The following is a 13,893-nucleotide window of genomic DNA, read 5'->3' on the forward strand; positions in this document are numbered from 1 at the left end:
AGTGTTGCTAATTTGGAAGGGTACAAAGAAATTCCTGGAAAGTTATGGAAAAGTCATGTGACAGAGTAAACAGAGTCACTGGAGACTAAGACATATTTAGTTTTTGTGGAATGTCTTTTGCACATGTTCAACTCACATTCTGGAACATAAACCATATAAGTTTCACACACTTCATCATCACTACAATTAAGTTACCACAAAAAATAGCTTATTAATCCTCTTTAAATGAAAATTTTAAGGAGCAAAATTAGCAGACCTCCTAGATATCTTTTTACAGTTTTGTGTCTCTAGGAGACTCCTGTAAAAGTTGTTTGTACCTGCAGCCATGTTCCTGTTTTGTCCTATTGTGATCATACTGTAGGACGGTCAGTGAGATATTACTTAGACCCTCAAACATTTGTTTTGAGGAGGTTGGGTGGGAATTTCACAGGACTTTCACATGGGAGCTTGAAAGATCAGTGTTAATTCACATGGGAGCCTGAAGGACCACTGTTATTCTTAAGGAAGTACAGATTTTTAGGGCAAACCGTTTTACAAACTCTAAGCATCTCTACTTAGTGCCTAAACCTAACCCTGAGGTTTTTGGGCCAAACACTAACCAAGCCACTGGTTTTGCACAGTTTAAATACGGAATTTTGAAGTGTTGGTTGTTCTTTAATGTATGGTAAATTAAGTCATTGCTGTTTCTATTACAAGTTTAAATAATAAAAACAATAGAAAACACGACAAAGATGAAATTCACATCTTCTCCCGAACACTAACAGTCTAACAAACTCTCTGAAATGAATGATGGCAGCTGAGATGCTGTCATTATATCAGATCTGGTACAGAATGACATAACAGCTGCAGCTGAGAGTTCCACAAAAAAATGGATTCTTAAAACTGAGAAATGTAAAAGCATTTAAGTAGATCGAACTTGTGCTGCCAAGTTCTGTTAACTTGACTGTTAATGTTACATTTTCAAAGTTGTAAGCAGACATTTAGCTCATTTTGTCTTTATTCATAGCTTCAGCCTACGTTGAATACACTCACATTTTAGAGCAGTGGGGAAACTTATGTTTGTGTTAAACCAGCTTGAAATGATCGTCTCATCTGTGAATACTTGTATACACAAATACAATGTGAACCATATGCTGCAACCTTCAGTGTTACCAGATATAAACTTATCTGAATACGGGTGAATTGAGAGTGAAGTCCTCTCAGTCTTCTCCATTAGCATCAAAATACCAGTTGAGGGAATATTTTCGGGAAGAATACTTCAACCCTCCAGTAATAAGCTTCTACAGACTTGGTGTGGAGAAACACACTTTTTGTTATCCTTGTGTGCATCGTGTGAATAAAAACACCAGGAAATTGAGTGTGGGTAGAGGATCATTAAGAATTAAAAATAGCACTGGTTATTGAATATGGAAAACCTGAGGAGAACAAGAGCAGTCCAGCAGGTAGCAATATATGTTAAATAGACCAAAAAGAATAAATTATACTTTTTTTTTCTTTGCGATATACTTTAGTTTTACCTACTTGTGATTGAAAAATTTACAACCCCAATTCAAAAAAGTTTGGACGGTGTGTAAATCGTAAATAAAAACAGAATGCAATGATTTGGAAATCTCATCAACCAATATTTTATTCACAATAGAACATAAACAACATATCAGATGTTGAAACTGAGATGTTTTATCATTTCATCAAAACTAGCTCATTTTGAAGTGGATAGTAGAAATCATATCATTGAGTAGCATCCCCTCTTCTTCTAACAACTGTCTGTAAACGTCTGGGAAGTTAGGAGACCAGTTGCTGGAGTTTAGGAGAAGAATGTTGTCCCATTCTTGTCTGATGCAGGATTCTAGTTGCTCAACAATCCTGGGCCTTTTGTTTCCATGTGCCAAAAGCTTTCTATTGTTTAAAGGTCTGGACTGCAGGCAGGCCAGTTTAGCACCCAGACTCTTCTCCTGTGAAGCCATGCTATTGCAATGGATGCAGTCTGTGGCTTAGCATTGTCTTGCTGAAATATGCAAGGCCCTGAAAGAGACATCTGTAAGGCAGCATATGTTGCTCTAAAACCTATGTACTTCTTAGCATTGATGGTGCCTTTCCAGATGTGTGAGCTGCCCACGGCTTAGGCAAAAATAAGATGAATGCTTTTTAACTTTCCACTGATAAAAAGCTGGGTGGTCCCTCTCTTCTTTACTCCCTATCTTCTTAATGAGAATGTCTGTTGTCGTCTGAGGGATCAAAAATCATGCACATGCAGTTTTAACCTTAGACCTTGTCCCTTGAACACAGAGATTCCTCCTGATTCTCTGAATCCTTTGATATTATGTACTGTAAATGGTGGGATCTTCAAAGTCAATTTCATGTTGAGGAACATTTTTCTGAAATTGTTTCACAATTTCAAAAAAGTTTCTCATTGTTCTTCATTTTTCTGAGAAACATTTTTGTACACACATAGCTGTATACCCTCCTGACCTGTGATGATCTAATTAAGCTAATTAGTCTTTAAATACTCTGTGTTGCTGCCAACACATTCACAATGACCTAATGTTTTTTATAAAATGGTAAAATGTCTCAGTTTCAATATTTGATATGTTTATATTCTATTGTGAATAAAATATGGGTTGAGGAGATTTCCAAATCATTGCATTCTGTTTTTATTTACGTTTTACACATGATCCCAACTTTTTTGAATTGGGGTTGTATGCAAATGAAACAGTATAAGGAAGTTAGATTTTATCTTTGGTTGTACCACACCATCAGTTAGAATTATACATTGTGTTTTTTCAAAATAAGACAAAATGGGAATTCTGTTACTTTCACTACAAAAATAAATAAATAAATAAATATATTTATATATAAGAAATAAATATGGTAAATGGTCTGAACTTATATAGCGCTTTTCTACCTATTGGCACTCAAAGCGCTTTACACTGCTTCTTATTCACCCATTCACACTCACAATCACACACACACTCATACACCGATGGGGGAGCTGCTATGCAGCTGGCCAACACTTATCGGGAGCAACTAAGTTGGGGTTCAGTGTCTTGCTCAAGGACACTTTGACATGTGATCAGAGGAGCCGGGGATTGAACCAACAACTGTGAGATTGGTGGACAACCGCTCTATCTGCCTGCGCCACAGTCGCATATATGTAATATATATAAACATATTTAGATTTTGTGCATCATGTGTTTCTTTAAATGTCTATAAATTTGTATTTCCTGTAAGATAAGAATAATTAGGAACCACAGAATATGTTTTGAATTATATGCTGATGACACACAGCTGTATGTCTTCCTGTCCTCTGCTGATCTACATTGAGTCCCATGAGCATGTTAGTTAGCTGTTTTGATGATATCAAGAGCTGGATGTGAAAAAATTCTTACAGCTCAGTGACAAGGAGACAGTCAGACAATAAATTCACATTTCGATTCACTGTATCATTGAGCAGACCCTTGGAGCCACTATTGGTCGTAACATTGAAAAAAGTCATGCCATAACTAGAATAGCTTTCTATCACTTCAAGAATAAATCCAAAGTTAGAGGATTTGTATTTCGAGCCGACAAACTGGTCCATGTATTTATCGCTAGTAGACTACTAATTACTCTAATCTTTTTGCTGGACTACCAAATATATCATCTCAAGGCTGCAATTTATTCAATCACGCAGCAAAGCACTTATGCAAACATGTAAAAAACATAACTTTAAGTCTGAGAATTCAAGAATCAACTTGAAAATTCTACTTTTGGTCCCTGACATTGACTTTCTCACAGACAAACTGTATTACTGCATGAAAGTAGTGAATGCACTTGCTTTCAAAGACCTCTGCAAACAGGGCCCTCTTCCATACACTGACTTCTAATGCCATCATCTCTATTCTGCCTCCTCCAAAATCCTAAGACCAAGCACTAAAACTGAGGTGACAGAACATTTGCCAGTGCTGCTTGTGCTCTCTGGAAGTCAGGAATAAACTTAACACTTTCTTTCAAATATACAACTGTGAATACAGGGGACATGTACAGGTTATGAGTTGTTTACCACGATGCATTTGATATCCTAAATTGTCAAGATCATGAACAAATAAAAACAAAATGATAAACAATTCAATTAAAACAATTTATTTGCAGTATGGTCACCCCTCTTGGCCATTAATACTTGCTGGGTGGTTTACTTGCACTCTGTAAAAGTGTGGTTCTTCTTTGCTTGTTGGATGTTCAACCCAAACAATGGGATTATTCCTGCATATTTAATATGCAAACATGGAGTAGTAGTGTACCACACAGCAACAAATATTTATTTTATGTTTAACATGAGTGTGTTGCAGTTTTCCCTACAAACTGAAACCCTAAAGACAAAACATTTGCAGTCCTGCAGAGCATGGCGTCATTCTAGGCTTTCCTAACTAGACAGCTGGCCTGTGAAGTACCGCTCGCATTGAAACTTTTCAACACTGCTGCAGCTTTGCTTTCACCAACTGTAAATAAACACCCACAGTCTCATGAGGTTTTTGTGTACATGTGCGTGTGTGTGTGTCTGTGTATGTTTGTGTATATGTGTGGGTATGTATACACAGACTTGTACACAGAAGCAGGATTACCACCCTCAGACTGGGACCACCCTGACTTTAACACTTAATCCAGGAGGAAGAGGAGCTACATCACAAGCTAACTTTGGGCCACCACCCCCACTGTACACACACACACACACACACACACACACACAAAAGGTAGAAATTGTGTTGCAATGGAGTTTGGAGTCCTGAACATACACACACTTAATTTGAGCACTTAAACTAAAACAAACCAGTTGAGATTTATACTGCACAGCTGCTCTTGTACAAATCCACCATGTTTGCTGAAAGTGTTATTATCAGATTGACTGTGAATGCATCATAGCTGTGTTTGTATGCATGAGTGTTGTTACAGTGTCACTTTGTGTCTACTGTAAAATACATTAGTGTCAGAACAAATATCACTGTCTTTGTGTGTTTGCTTGAACCAATGTCCCATAATTCTCATATTAGACTGCTTTGATAACCCTAAAGTTCAGGGCCAACATTAGGAAGGACACTGGATAATATTAGTTACCAATGTTGTTTCAGCTACATTCAAACAGTCTGTGATGCAACAACAAATTAGTTTATCAGGAATTACAGAAGTGGAAAAGATATATGAGACATAGAGTATCATGTATACAGGCTGTGAAAAAATAGATGTGTACCTAAACAGGACTGAAATGGGCCTAAGCCCGAACCTCTGTGGTCAGCACCACATAGATTCCAGGAACCTTTCCGGTGGGGAAAAAGGAGCAGTTGGATACACTCAAAACTAGCTGTGAAAACAAACCCCTGGGAAGTGGCTGGACTCCTGTCTTGTCCTTTTCTTGTCTTTTCGTCTATCATTTTCCACAGTAGAACAGGGTCAGAGCGATTGGACGGATGTGAAAAGACTCACAAGCTGTGCACAGCTGTGTTTGAGTTCTTTCCAGAGAACAACAGAGTCGCCATTTTTGATGCCGCAAGGTGATGATAGGAAGCTTGTGACTGCTCTTTGTGGTAATGCACATAATAGCGGATCAGAGTACATATCTGGCCTCGGGAATCTTTAGGTAGGGTCCTGAAAAAGATACCACCTAACATGTTCACTTCTATAAAGGTTCTCTTTCTGTAAACAGATCTGTTTATTGCAACAACGTAATAAAATCTGGTGAAAGCACACTGTTTATCCTAATTAGTGAACCTTACTTACGGCATGCAAACCAATTGCTTTTAAAAATCTTAAAAGTCAACATGAAATTGTAATGTGTACTAACAAATGCGTAGTTTTTTAATGCAATGCAACAATGTCATCTCAAGGCACTTTACATAATTAAGTCAAGACTATAAAGATATATAGATAAAACCCAACATATTCCCCTTGAACAAGCCCTAGACAACAGGGGAGAGGAAAAACTCCCTTTAACGGAAGAAACCTCCAGCAGAACCAGGCTCAGAGTGAACGGCCATCTGCCTTGAAAACACTGGAAAACACACAGCTCCAATGCCTGGGTCACCTGCTGAAAGGGACAGAGAAAGAACACACAAAGTTAATGTTACACAGTGGTGACAAATGTGGGGTGATAGCAAAGGAGAGAGGAAATAAATGAGGAAAGGAGCTCAGTGCATTGTGGGGTAGGTCCCCAAGCAGTCTAAGCTTATAGCAGCATAACTATAACTAAGTATAAGCTTTATCAAAGAGAAAGGTTTTAAGCCTAGACTTAAAAGTAGAGAGGGTGTCTGCTTTCCGAATCAAAACTAGGAGCTGGTTCTACAGGAGAGGAGCTTGATAGGTAAAGGCTCTGCCTCCCATTCTAACTTTGGAAATTCTGGGAACCACAAGTAGGCCTGCATTCTGAGATTGAAGTGGTCTACTGGGATGATATGGCGCTATGAGGCCTTTTAGATATGATGGAGCTTGACTGCATTATACTGTATGTAAGAAACTGGGTTTTAAATTCTATTCTGGATTTAATGGGAAGCCAATAGACAGAAGCTAGTGAAGGCAAAACGTGATCTCTCTTGCTGAAGCATTTTGGATTATTTGTAGACTTTTAGGGAGTTACTGGGGCATCCCGAAAGTAGGGATATAAAATAGTCCAACCTAGAAGTAACAAATACATGGACTAATTTTTCGGCAACACTTTGAGACAGGATGCACTTAATTTTGGCAATGTTCTGTAGATGGAAGAAGGCTGTTCTAGAGATTTGTTTTATATGTAAGTAAATGGACAAATCCTGGTCAAAAATAACTCAGAGGTTCCTTGAAGTAGTACTGGGAGCTAGAGTTATTCCACCAAGAGTAAAAAATATGGTTGGACAGCCTATTTCTGAGATTTCTTTTGGTCAAAAATTTGTGAAGCTAAATAACATCATTCTCAGGGTGGTGTCCCACAAGGGACTGTTCTTATTACTTTTAAAATTTCCCTTTTTACCTTTAAAGTCATTCATTTTCATCTTCCGCATTGGGCCTTTCTTCAACACGCTCTGCAAGCTTGACTACAATCGTCTCTATATTCTCTGTAATTTCTAACAAAATTTTTTTACTACAGTAACTAGCCTTTGTTAGTTAATCTTTATTCCTTTTAAGTAGTTTGTCTAATTTATGTTTTGTGCTCTTCTTATACTGTATATTGTTAGTTACTTTTTGTTGCAATTTGCGTACAATGACCTTGCATCTTTAAATATAATGTATTACTATTATAGTGTGCAAAGACAGGAAAAATTATTTTGCAAACATAAAAACATTAATGCATTAAAGCATTAATGCATTAGTAGATGTATTATGACACTGGAGAAGGTGGGCCAGGGGTTTGACTCTTACCAAGTCATCCGGTTCAGTGGAGCTTTCAAATGCATGCTTTCCCCCAGGGGTGGATCTACATGGGTGCAGGAGCAGGCTGTGCCCCCAAGCTGGTCCCCCACCCCTAACCAGCCAGATCTCAACTGTTCAGTTCATAATGCTCAATTGTACATTATTTTACATGTGTACATAAGTGCACAAAGGATGCACAGATTTCAGTATGAGTATTATAATCCCATCTGTCTGATGGAAGAGCCACAGGGACAGAAACAATAAGTAGAATTTGTACCACTGTGCCTTATGTTGAGGTCTGGAATTAATTAGACAGAGTGGGGTCTTCATGGTGTGACACTGCTAACTGGCCTTTTACAGCTCATTACATGATGTCCAATCAGTGCACAGCAAGCGTGACTGCTGTTTATTTTTACAGTGCAGGCAGTGTGGACCAAAACTTTAACATTGGAACACTCCAGCACATTGTACTGCTGTGCTGCTGAGGGTTTCAATCAACACACTTATAGCAACAGACATACAATTGTAGGGGACACACACACACACACACAAATTCATAAGCATACATGTTAGAAAGTTGTGGTTTTTTTGTGTTCTGAAGTGACTGTTTTTACTGCTGTAACAATATTTGGGCTCAAAGTAATAAAAAAAAAAATACTAAAAACAAGTACTTTTTAAAGTACTTTTCAAATATTATTATAATCTTTCAGATATCTTAATTTTGGGAAACAAATAACACTTATTAAATATAAAAGGGTTGAATATTCATTACAAAATGAGTAACAAGCAGCTTCAGATAAAAATAATACACATATGTACACTTGTTGACAAATTAAGAAAACATATGTTGCACAAATCAAGTTCACAAAAAGAGACATCAAAAATAAATTTATTACAGGATCAGCACGTCCATTCAAATGTAAGCATTACACAATAAAATAACTAACATCTCTGTTTGACATGTTCAGAAGTAACTGTACAGATGACACAGTAGCCATTATGTTTCCTCCAAGGTTTATCAATCAGCTTTATAGTAGGAATAATTCTGCACATCGGTATTAATCACGTGTCCCACAAGAGTCATGGGCTCTTGTTAGTTAATATCATACAGGCAAGACTTACAAGTTCACTCTTGATTTCTAGATCTGTATCTTTACTGTCAGTTCCTAGCCAGGTGATTAGCATTAAGCACTTTTATGCTCGTTTGAACAGAATGTTGAAAATTCCAACAGTAACAAACATAGAACTAGGCCTGATCCAAGGCCAAAGGAAGCTAACATACTGTATTATTATTATTAGTTATGCAGCACAGTTAAAGAAATGTCAGTAACAGCAATGGTGGCAGAATAAGCGAACATGCAGGATATTATGTTGTTACACAAGTACTAATGTTCCATAGTGGTAGTAAAATTAATAGTGCCACTAGCACTATTGTGCCATCGGCACTTCACAGCTGGGGAGGGAGGGGAATGTTAGGGGTTCAGTGTCTAGCCCAGAGAAACTTCGACATATAGATAGGACAAGGGATCGAACCACTGACCCTGTGGACGGTGGACGACTGCCTTGCAAACTGAGTTACAGCCATCCCTATATTTATGTCAGACAGTTATAAAATAGAGAGAGAGAGAGAGAGAGAGAGAGAGAGAGCGAGAGAGAGAGACCACGTATGTAACATTACTCAGAGGAGATATTATTGTAGTAGAAATGGATCATAATGAGCAAGTATCATATACCTGTAAATAACTCCAATCCACCGGGCTGTGAAAGGGTATAACATGGTCAGATCAACTACAGGGACCCAAGGATGTTTAACACTAACACTATGTTTCAAAGGTTTAGATATGGACAGGACAGGGAGCCTTGAGAGCCTGGTAGAACAACGTAAAGTTTGTATGGCTTGTCATGATGTGTCTGAATATACTGCATGCAGCTAAAGACATGTCACTACACTGAGCAGGAAGGATGTACATTTACATTGGGGAATGTTGCATCAACTGACATATTATATGTATAGGCGAACATCCACAGTTAGACATTTATGTTCTTCAAGGTCACAATGCACTATTATCGAACATCTATTGTTAAAGACCCATAAATCACAAATGTCAACCAGTTCTTAAACAGGGAATTATGTACAGTATTTACAAAATTAGTTCTTTGGATTTGATCCAACCTCCCACAAAGAGCACAATCCTGGCATTCAAATAGACACAACCAAATAACATTTAAAAAGCACATATGGATATATTCTTAAAACAGCTTTAGAGGGATTTTTGGATTCAGGAGTCTGTCACTGATGAGAACTTTGAATGAAAAAACAATGCTACCCCACAGTGGTAAGATAAAGTAATACAGTTAAGGAATGTTACCAACACACCTTTGATATTTGCTTGATATTGTTTCCACATTTTAGATAGATATACACGCAGACACACATGCAGCAGAAAAAGAAAAAAGTGTGTACATGCAGCCAGTCTGTCATTCAGGCAGCAAGTTTACTATTCCTGTTGAAAGTAAAGCTCAACTAAATAAAAATGAAGTACAAGCAACATAATACATTTAAGAATAAATGCAGGGAATAATTGAATTGAGTGATTTCTGCAGCCTCTGCATTAGAGTTTAATTGGGCAATCAAACATGGCATCAGGGGATAGAAAACGGCATTTAACCTTAATGAAAGGTGGGTTGCATGGACAAGGATTCTCAAATGCTGTACAATTGTGCTAGAGGGTAAGTGGCAAATTGAGATTGAATGCAAAAGCCCTTGTTTTATGCACTAATCAAGGCTAAGTTCCTATTGCTTTAGCTTCATATTTTTTGTCTGTAAGCAAAAAAGAAAATAGGAAAATTTTTAAAACAACTATGTCTAAGAAAATATTATTTAAATTGCAGCAATAAAGTTATATGCTGCACTATGTCAATGCTGCACTGATGAGCATTAGAACTTTCAGTAATTAAGTTCACTGCAGAGAGGGCAAAAAAAAAAATAAAATGCTATGATCCATGTGTTATTATACCCAAGTCTGGTTTGAACCGTATATAGACATGTATAATCTAACAATACTTAAAGCGTGTCAACAGATCTTCTTAGATATGTTGCACTAACATGAAAACAAAATCAAAGTACACACCAAGGAAACACTTAAACCATATATATGATGCGGTTTGATTGATTACCACATCATGTCTATAAGATCCAAAGTGTCAGATACCATATCAAGATGGTTTAGAGTTTATACTTAATGGTTTCGCTTTTGCTTCTAGTTTTTGTAAAGCAGGTCAAATAGGAACACACACACACACACACACACACACACACACACACACACGTTACATTAAAGTATGCACCAGATTTATGCAACAGATACTGATGCGTTATTGCTGATACAGGACAGGGTGCAGAGGAGCACTACCAAGTTGGATAAACAGGGTTTGCTACAACTATGGCACCATTCAGTGCAGAGAATTATGCTGTTTCTCAGCAGTACACCACACAAATGCAACAGCAGACAGTTGATAACTATTACAAGGTAAAAAGAAATTCGTGATGTTTGGGTACTCTCGTCTGCCGTCCTCAAAGTCACTCTGGTGCCATTTTCTCTATGTGGTCAGTCAGCAACTTGTACTGTTCTGCAAAAGAGTCAAAAAAACCAAATTTTTTTCCCAAGCTTCACTCAGGATATTTAAAGTAACATCATGCCTGCAAGGTTATGTCCACTCTGTTTTCAAACCTTTTTACAGTTGATGTTAGAAAGACTACATTGGTTAATTATGAGAGTGAACAAAACTGTAAAGCTCCACGACAGATAGCTTAAAAATCAGCTGAAACTCATTACAAAGCTCCATAAAGCTAAAAGAAACTGCAAATGCAGATGGTAATTCTCTGAAAATCCATCACTTTGCACTGCTTTTTCACTGCGGATGAAAGATACTGCACAAATATCATTTATACAAGGGGGAGGTCTAATTAGAATGTGTTAGCTGTGCATTTACACCTGCATTAAGAACCTTTTATCCGAGTTCCAGACCATATGCTAATACCACGTGTGTTTTCACCAACATTAGAGTCTTTCCATCTCTGGTCATTTTGACACTTTTTGGTATGGAACAGAAACCATTCAGGATGGTTAAAGCAGACAGACCTTGCGAGACCTTTTGGGATTTCTGTATATTGAAATTTTATTTAAAATTTACCAGTTGCTGCTATTGGAATTGCTATTACAAATCAAATTATTCTGTTTAAGGCTCAAATGATGACAGATCCAAGGCTTTCAAGTTGTTGCTTCTCATTCCATCTATCAGATAGCAAATGTTTTCAGCCTGCAGCACCTCTTATTTTGTCAGCATTAAGGAAAGCTGAGCTTTCTGGTGATTGACTGCTGCTGTTATTGTCTATACAGATGCTATAGACTGGCTTGGGAAGAAATCATTTGACGGTCAGTGCTTGAGTACCATGTGTGACTATTTGTGTAACCAAATTTCATTATGTGCTTTAGATCTAAAAATACCAAACGAGTAAATGGACAGTGATTGATGGTGAATTCTACCTTTAAAGATTTACCTTCTTTCAGGTTCCCAATGACTGCCTGCTTCTTTAGGAAGTCATTACACAGCTTCTTACTGAGCCCAAACGCAAGCATGTTATGAGTAAATGTCCTGAAAATACAAACAATACCAAAGTTATCAGTGGAATGGGAAATTACTGCAAACACACATTATAATTTACATTTAAACAAAATAACTAACTGTTTGTACTTTAGGATTTTAAAATACATTTCAATCATTTTATCATCTATTCTTGTTGCTGCTCTACAAATAGTATTTTAAAAAGAGGAATTCATTCTAATTGGTTCTGAATTAATTTAATTTGCTTAATGTTAATTTTAAATAACTTAATAATTCATATATTTTGAATATTAATTAAATGTTCTTTGATTTGAGCATATTTTTCTCTTATTTGTTATTAATAAAAAACGCAAAAAGAGGGAAGGAGAAAAAAGATGAGCATAGGCATCAGCCAGGGACAAACCCAAACTGGTCAACCACTACCGTGTAGTCCTATAACCCCTCTAAAAAGAGAAGTCAAATTGTAGTTCTGAATCAGAATGTTCAGTAACCTGTTTGAAGCAAGTAGCTGCTGGACAACAAACTGGTGTTGCTTTTAATATGTAAATACAAATAAATAGCATACAATCAATAATGTATATGCTGTATTTACCATAAAAGGTTTATTTCTAGTTGATTCAATAGCAGAGATAAAAAGAACACTAAGAATACAAAAAAGAAAGTGATGGTGTGTTGGCTGGGGACATAAGATACAGTACAGAAAAAAATGAATAATTTACAGTATAATGTTTAAATACAGTATCTTAAACTATTTCTATATATTGTGTATTTTTTATTTTCCTTAAATTTCTTTCTATTGCTTCTAAAATCTCTGACAAACTTCATAATTCAGGAGCTCATAATTACCAATGAAAAATAATAAAGCTGCTTTTTTCAAATTAACTTTAATCTTATAAAACGTGTTATGCAGGATCTATGTAGATATATAATTCGAAAAGACGGTTCTGCGTAATTGATTTCTTCTCCTGATGGCATGTGATTTACCAAAATCTTGTTCCATTTGTTACAAAGCCAATGGTGATAAAAACGGTTTATTAAAAAACAACAACTAGTAACTAATGACTCCTATTTGACTGAGTGAAGTTTATAATTTGAACTATATATTTAAAAGTTAAGATTTTATGCTGTTGCGAAAAATTATTCATCAAAGGATGCCCTACAGCTTCAAAGAGGTTGTTATACAGTACTAGGCATCTTGAAACGGAGGCTGTGATAAAGTTTGTAAAGTTTGTAAAAATTATTTAATGATGCCACTTGAATATTATTATTGCGGTAAATTGATACAAGCAATCATAAAAAGAATAGTAAGGATAGAAAGAATAGAAAGGTAATTAGTAACAGAGCAATTATTGTAATCATGAGAGCTTTGATCACAACAAGAGATTTTTTCTAGCTTGCTAATAAAAATACAATGATTAAGGCCTGTAATGTGTGTACATTTATTCAAAGGTATGTACTGACTTGTAGACAAATTTTCTTCTAACCTGTAAAGCAACAAAAATATCTTAAAACATTTCCAGTGTAAGAGACTGGAAATAATCAGTATTATATCACCTTCATAGATATGGAGTAAAAAAAGAAGAATCACAATCAGCTATTTGTACGCGTGTAACACATGTATTTGTATTATTAGAAGCCATGACCATGTACATGTTTTTGACCATGTACTATACGTATCACTTATAATGTACATTAACAATGTGTTGATTAGAGTGAACACAATTTTAACAGCAAGTTGGTCATGGACTAAACTCAGTTGTTGTGTATTTGGAAGAAACACCTGCATATCTTTAAATAAAACTCCATTTAATCATTATCCCCGGCTCTGGATTTGTGAGAACAATTAAGTTTTCACAAAAAAAATTAGTTGAAACACATAGGTAGCCTTAAAAATGGGCAGAGACAAAATTTAATATG

General features: G+C 36.4%; 1 protein-coding gene across 4 annotated transcripts in view; it reads right to left on the bottom strand.

Annotated features, from left to right (window-relative positions):
• Positions 1–8,223: 8,223 nt before the first annotated feature.
• The window catches only part of kiaa0513 (KIAA0513 ortholog), a 31,161-nt gene continuing 25,491 nt past the window's right edge, over positions 8,224–13,893 (bottom strand). For 2 of the 4 annotated variants that reach the window (XM_067502092.1, XM_067502091.1), the window contains 3 exons: positions 13,438–13,460; positions 11,912–12,006; positions 8,224–10,980 (listed from right to left, as the gene is read on the bottom strand). In XM_067502092.1, coding sequence (XP_067358193.1) covers positions 11,945–12,006; positions 13,438–13,460 — 85 coding nt within the window. In that variant the 3' untranslated portion in view covers positions 8,224–10,980; positions 11,912–11,944. The remainder of the gene's footprint in view (positions 10,981–11,911; positions 12,007–13,437; positions 13,461–13,893) is intronic. The other 2 variants (XM_067502090.1, XM_067502089.1) reach the window with 1 other exon arrangement.

Source organism: Channa argus, chromosome 4 (genome assembly GCF_033026475.1).
Source record: "Channa argus isolate prfri chromosome 4, Channa argus male v1.0, whole genome shotgun sequence".
Lineage (NCBI taxonomy): Eukaryota > Metazoa > Chordata > Actinopteri > Anabantiformes > Channidae > Channa > Channa argus.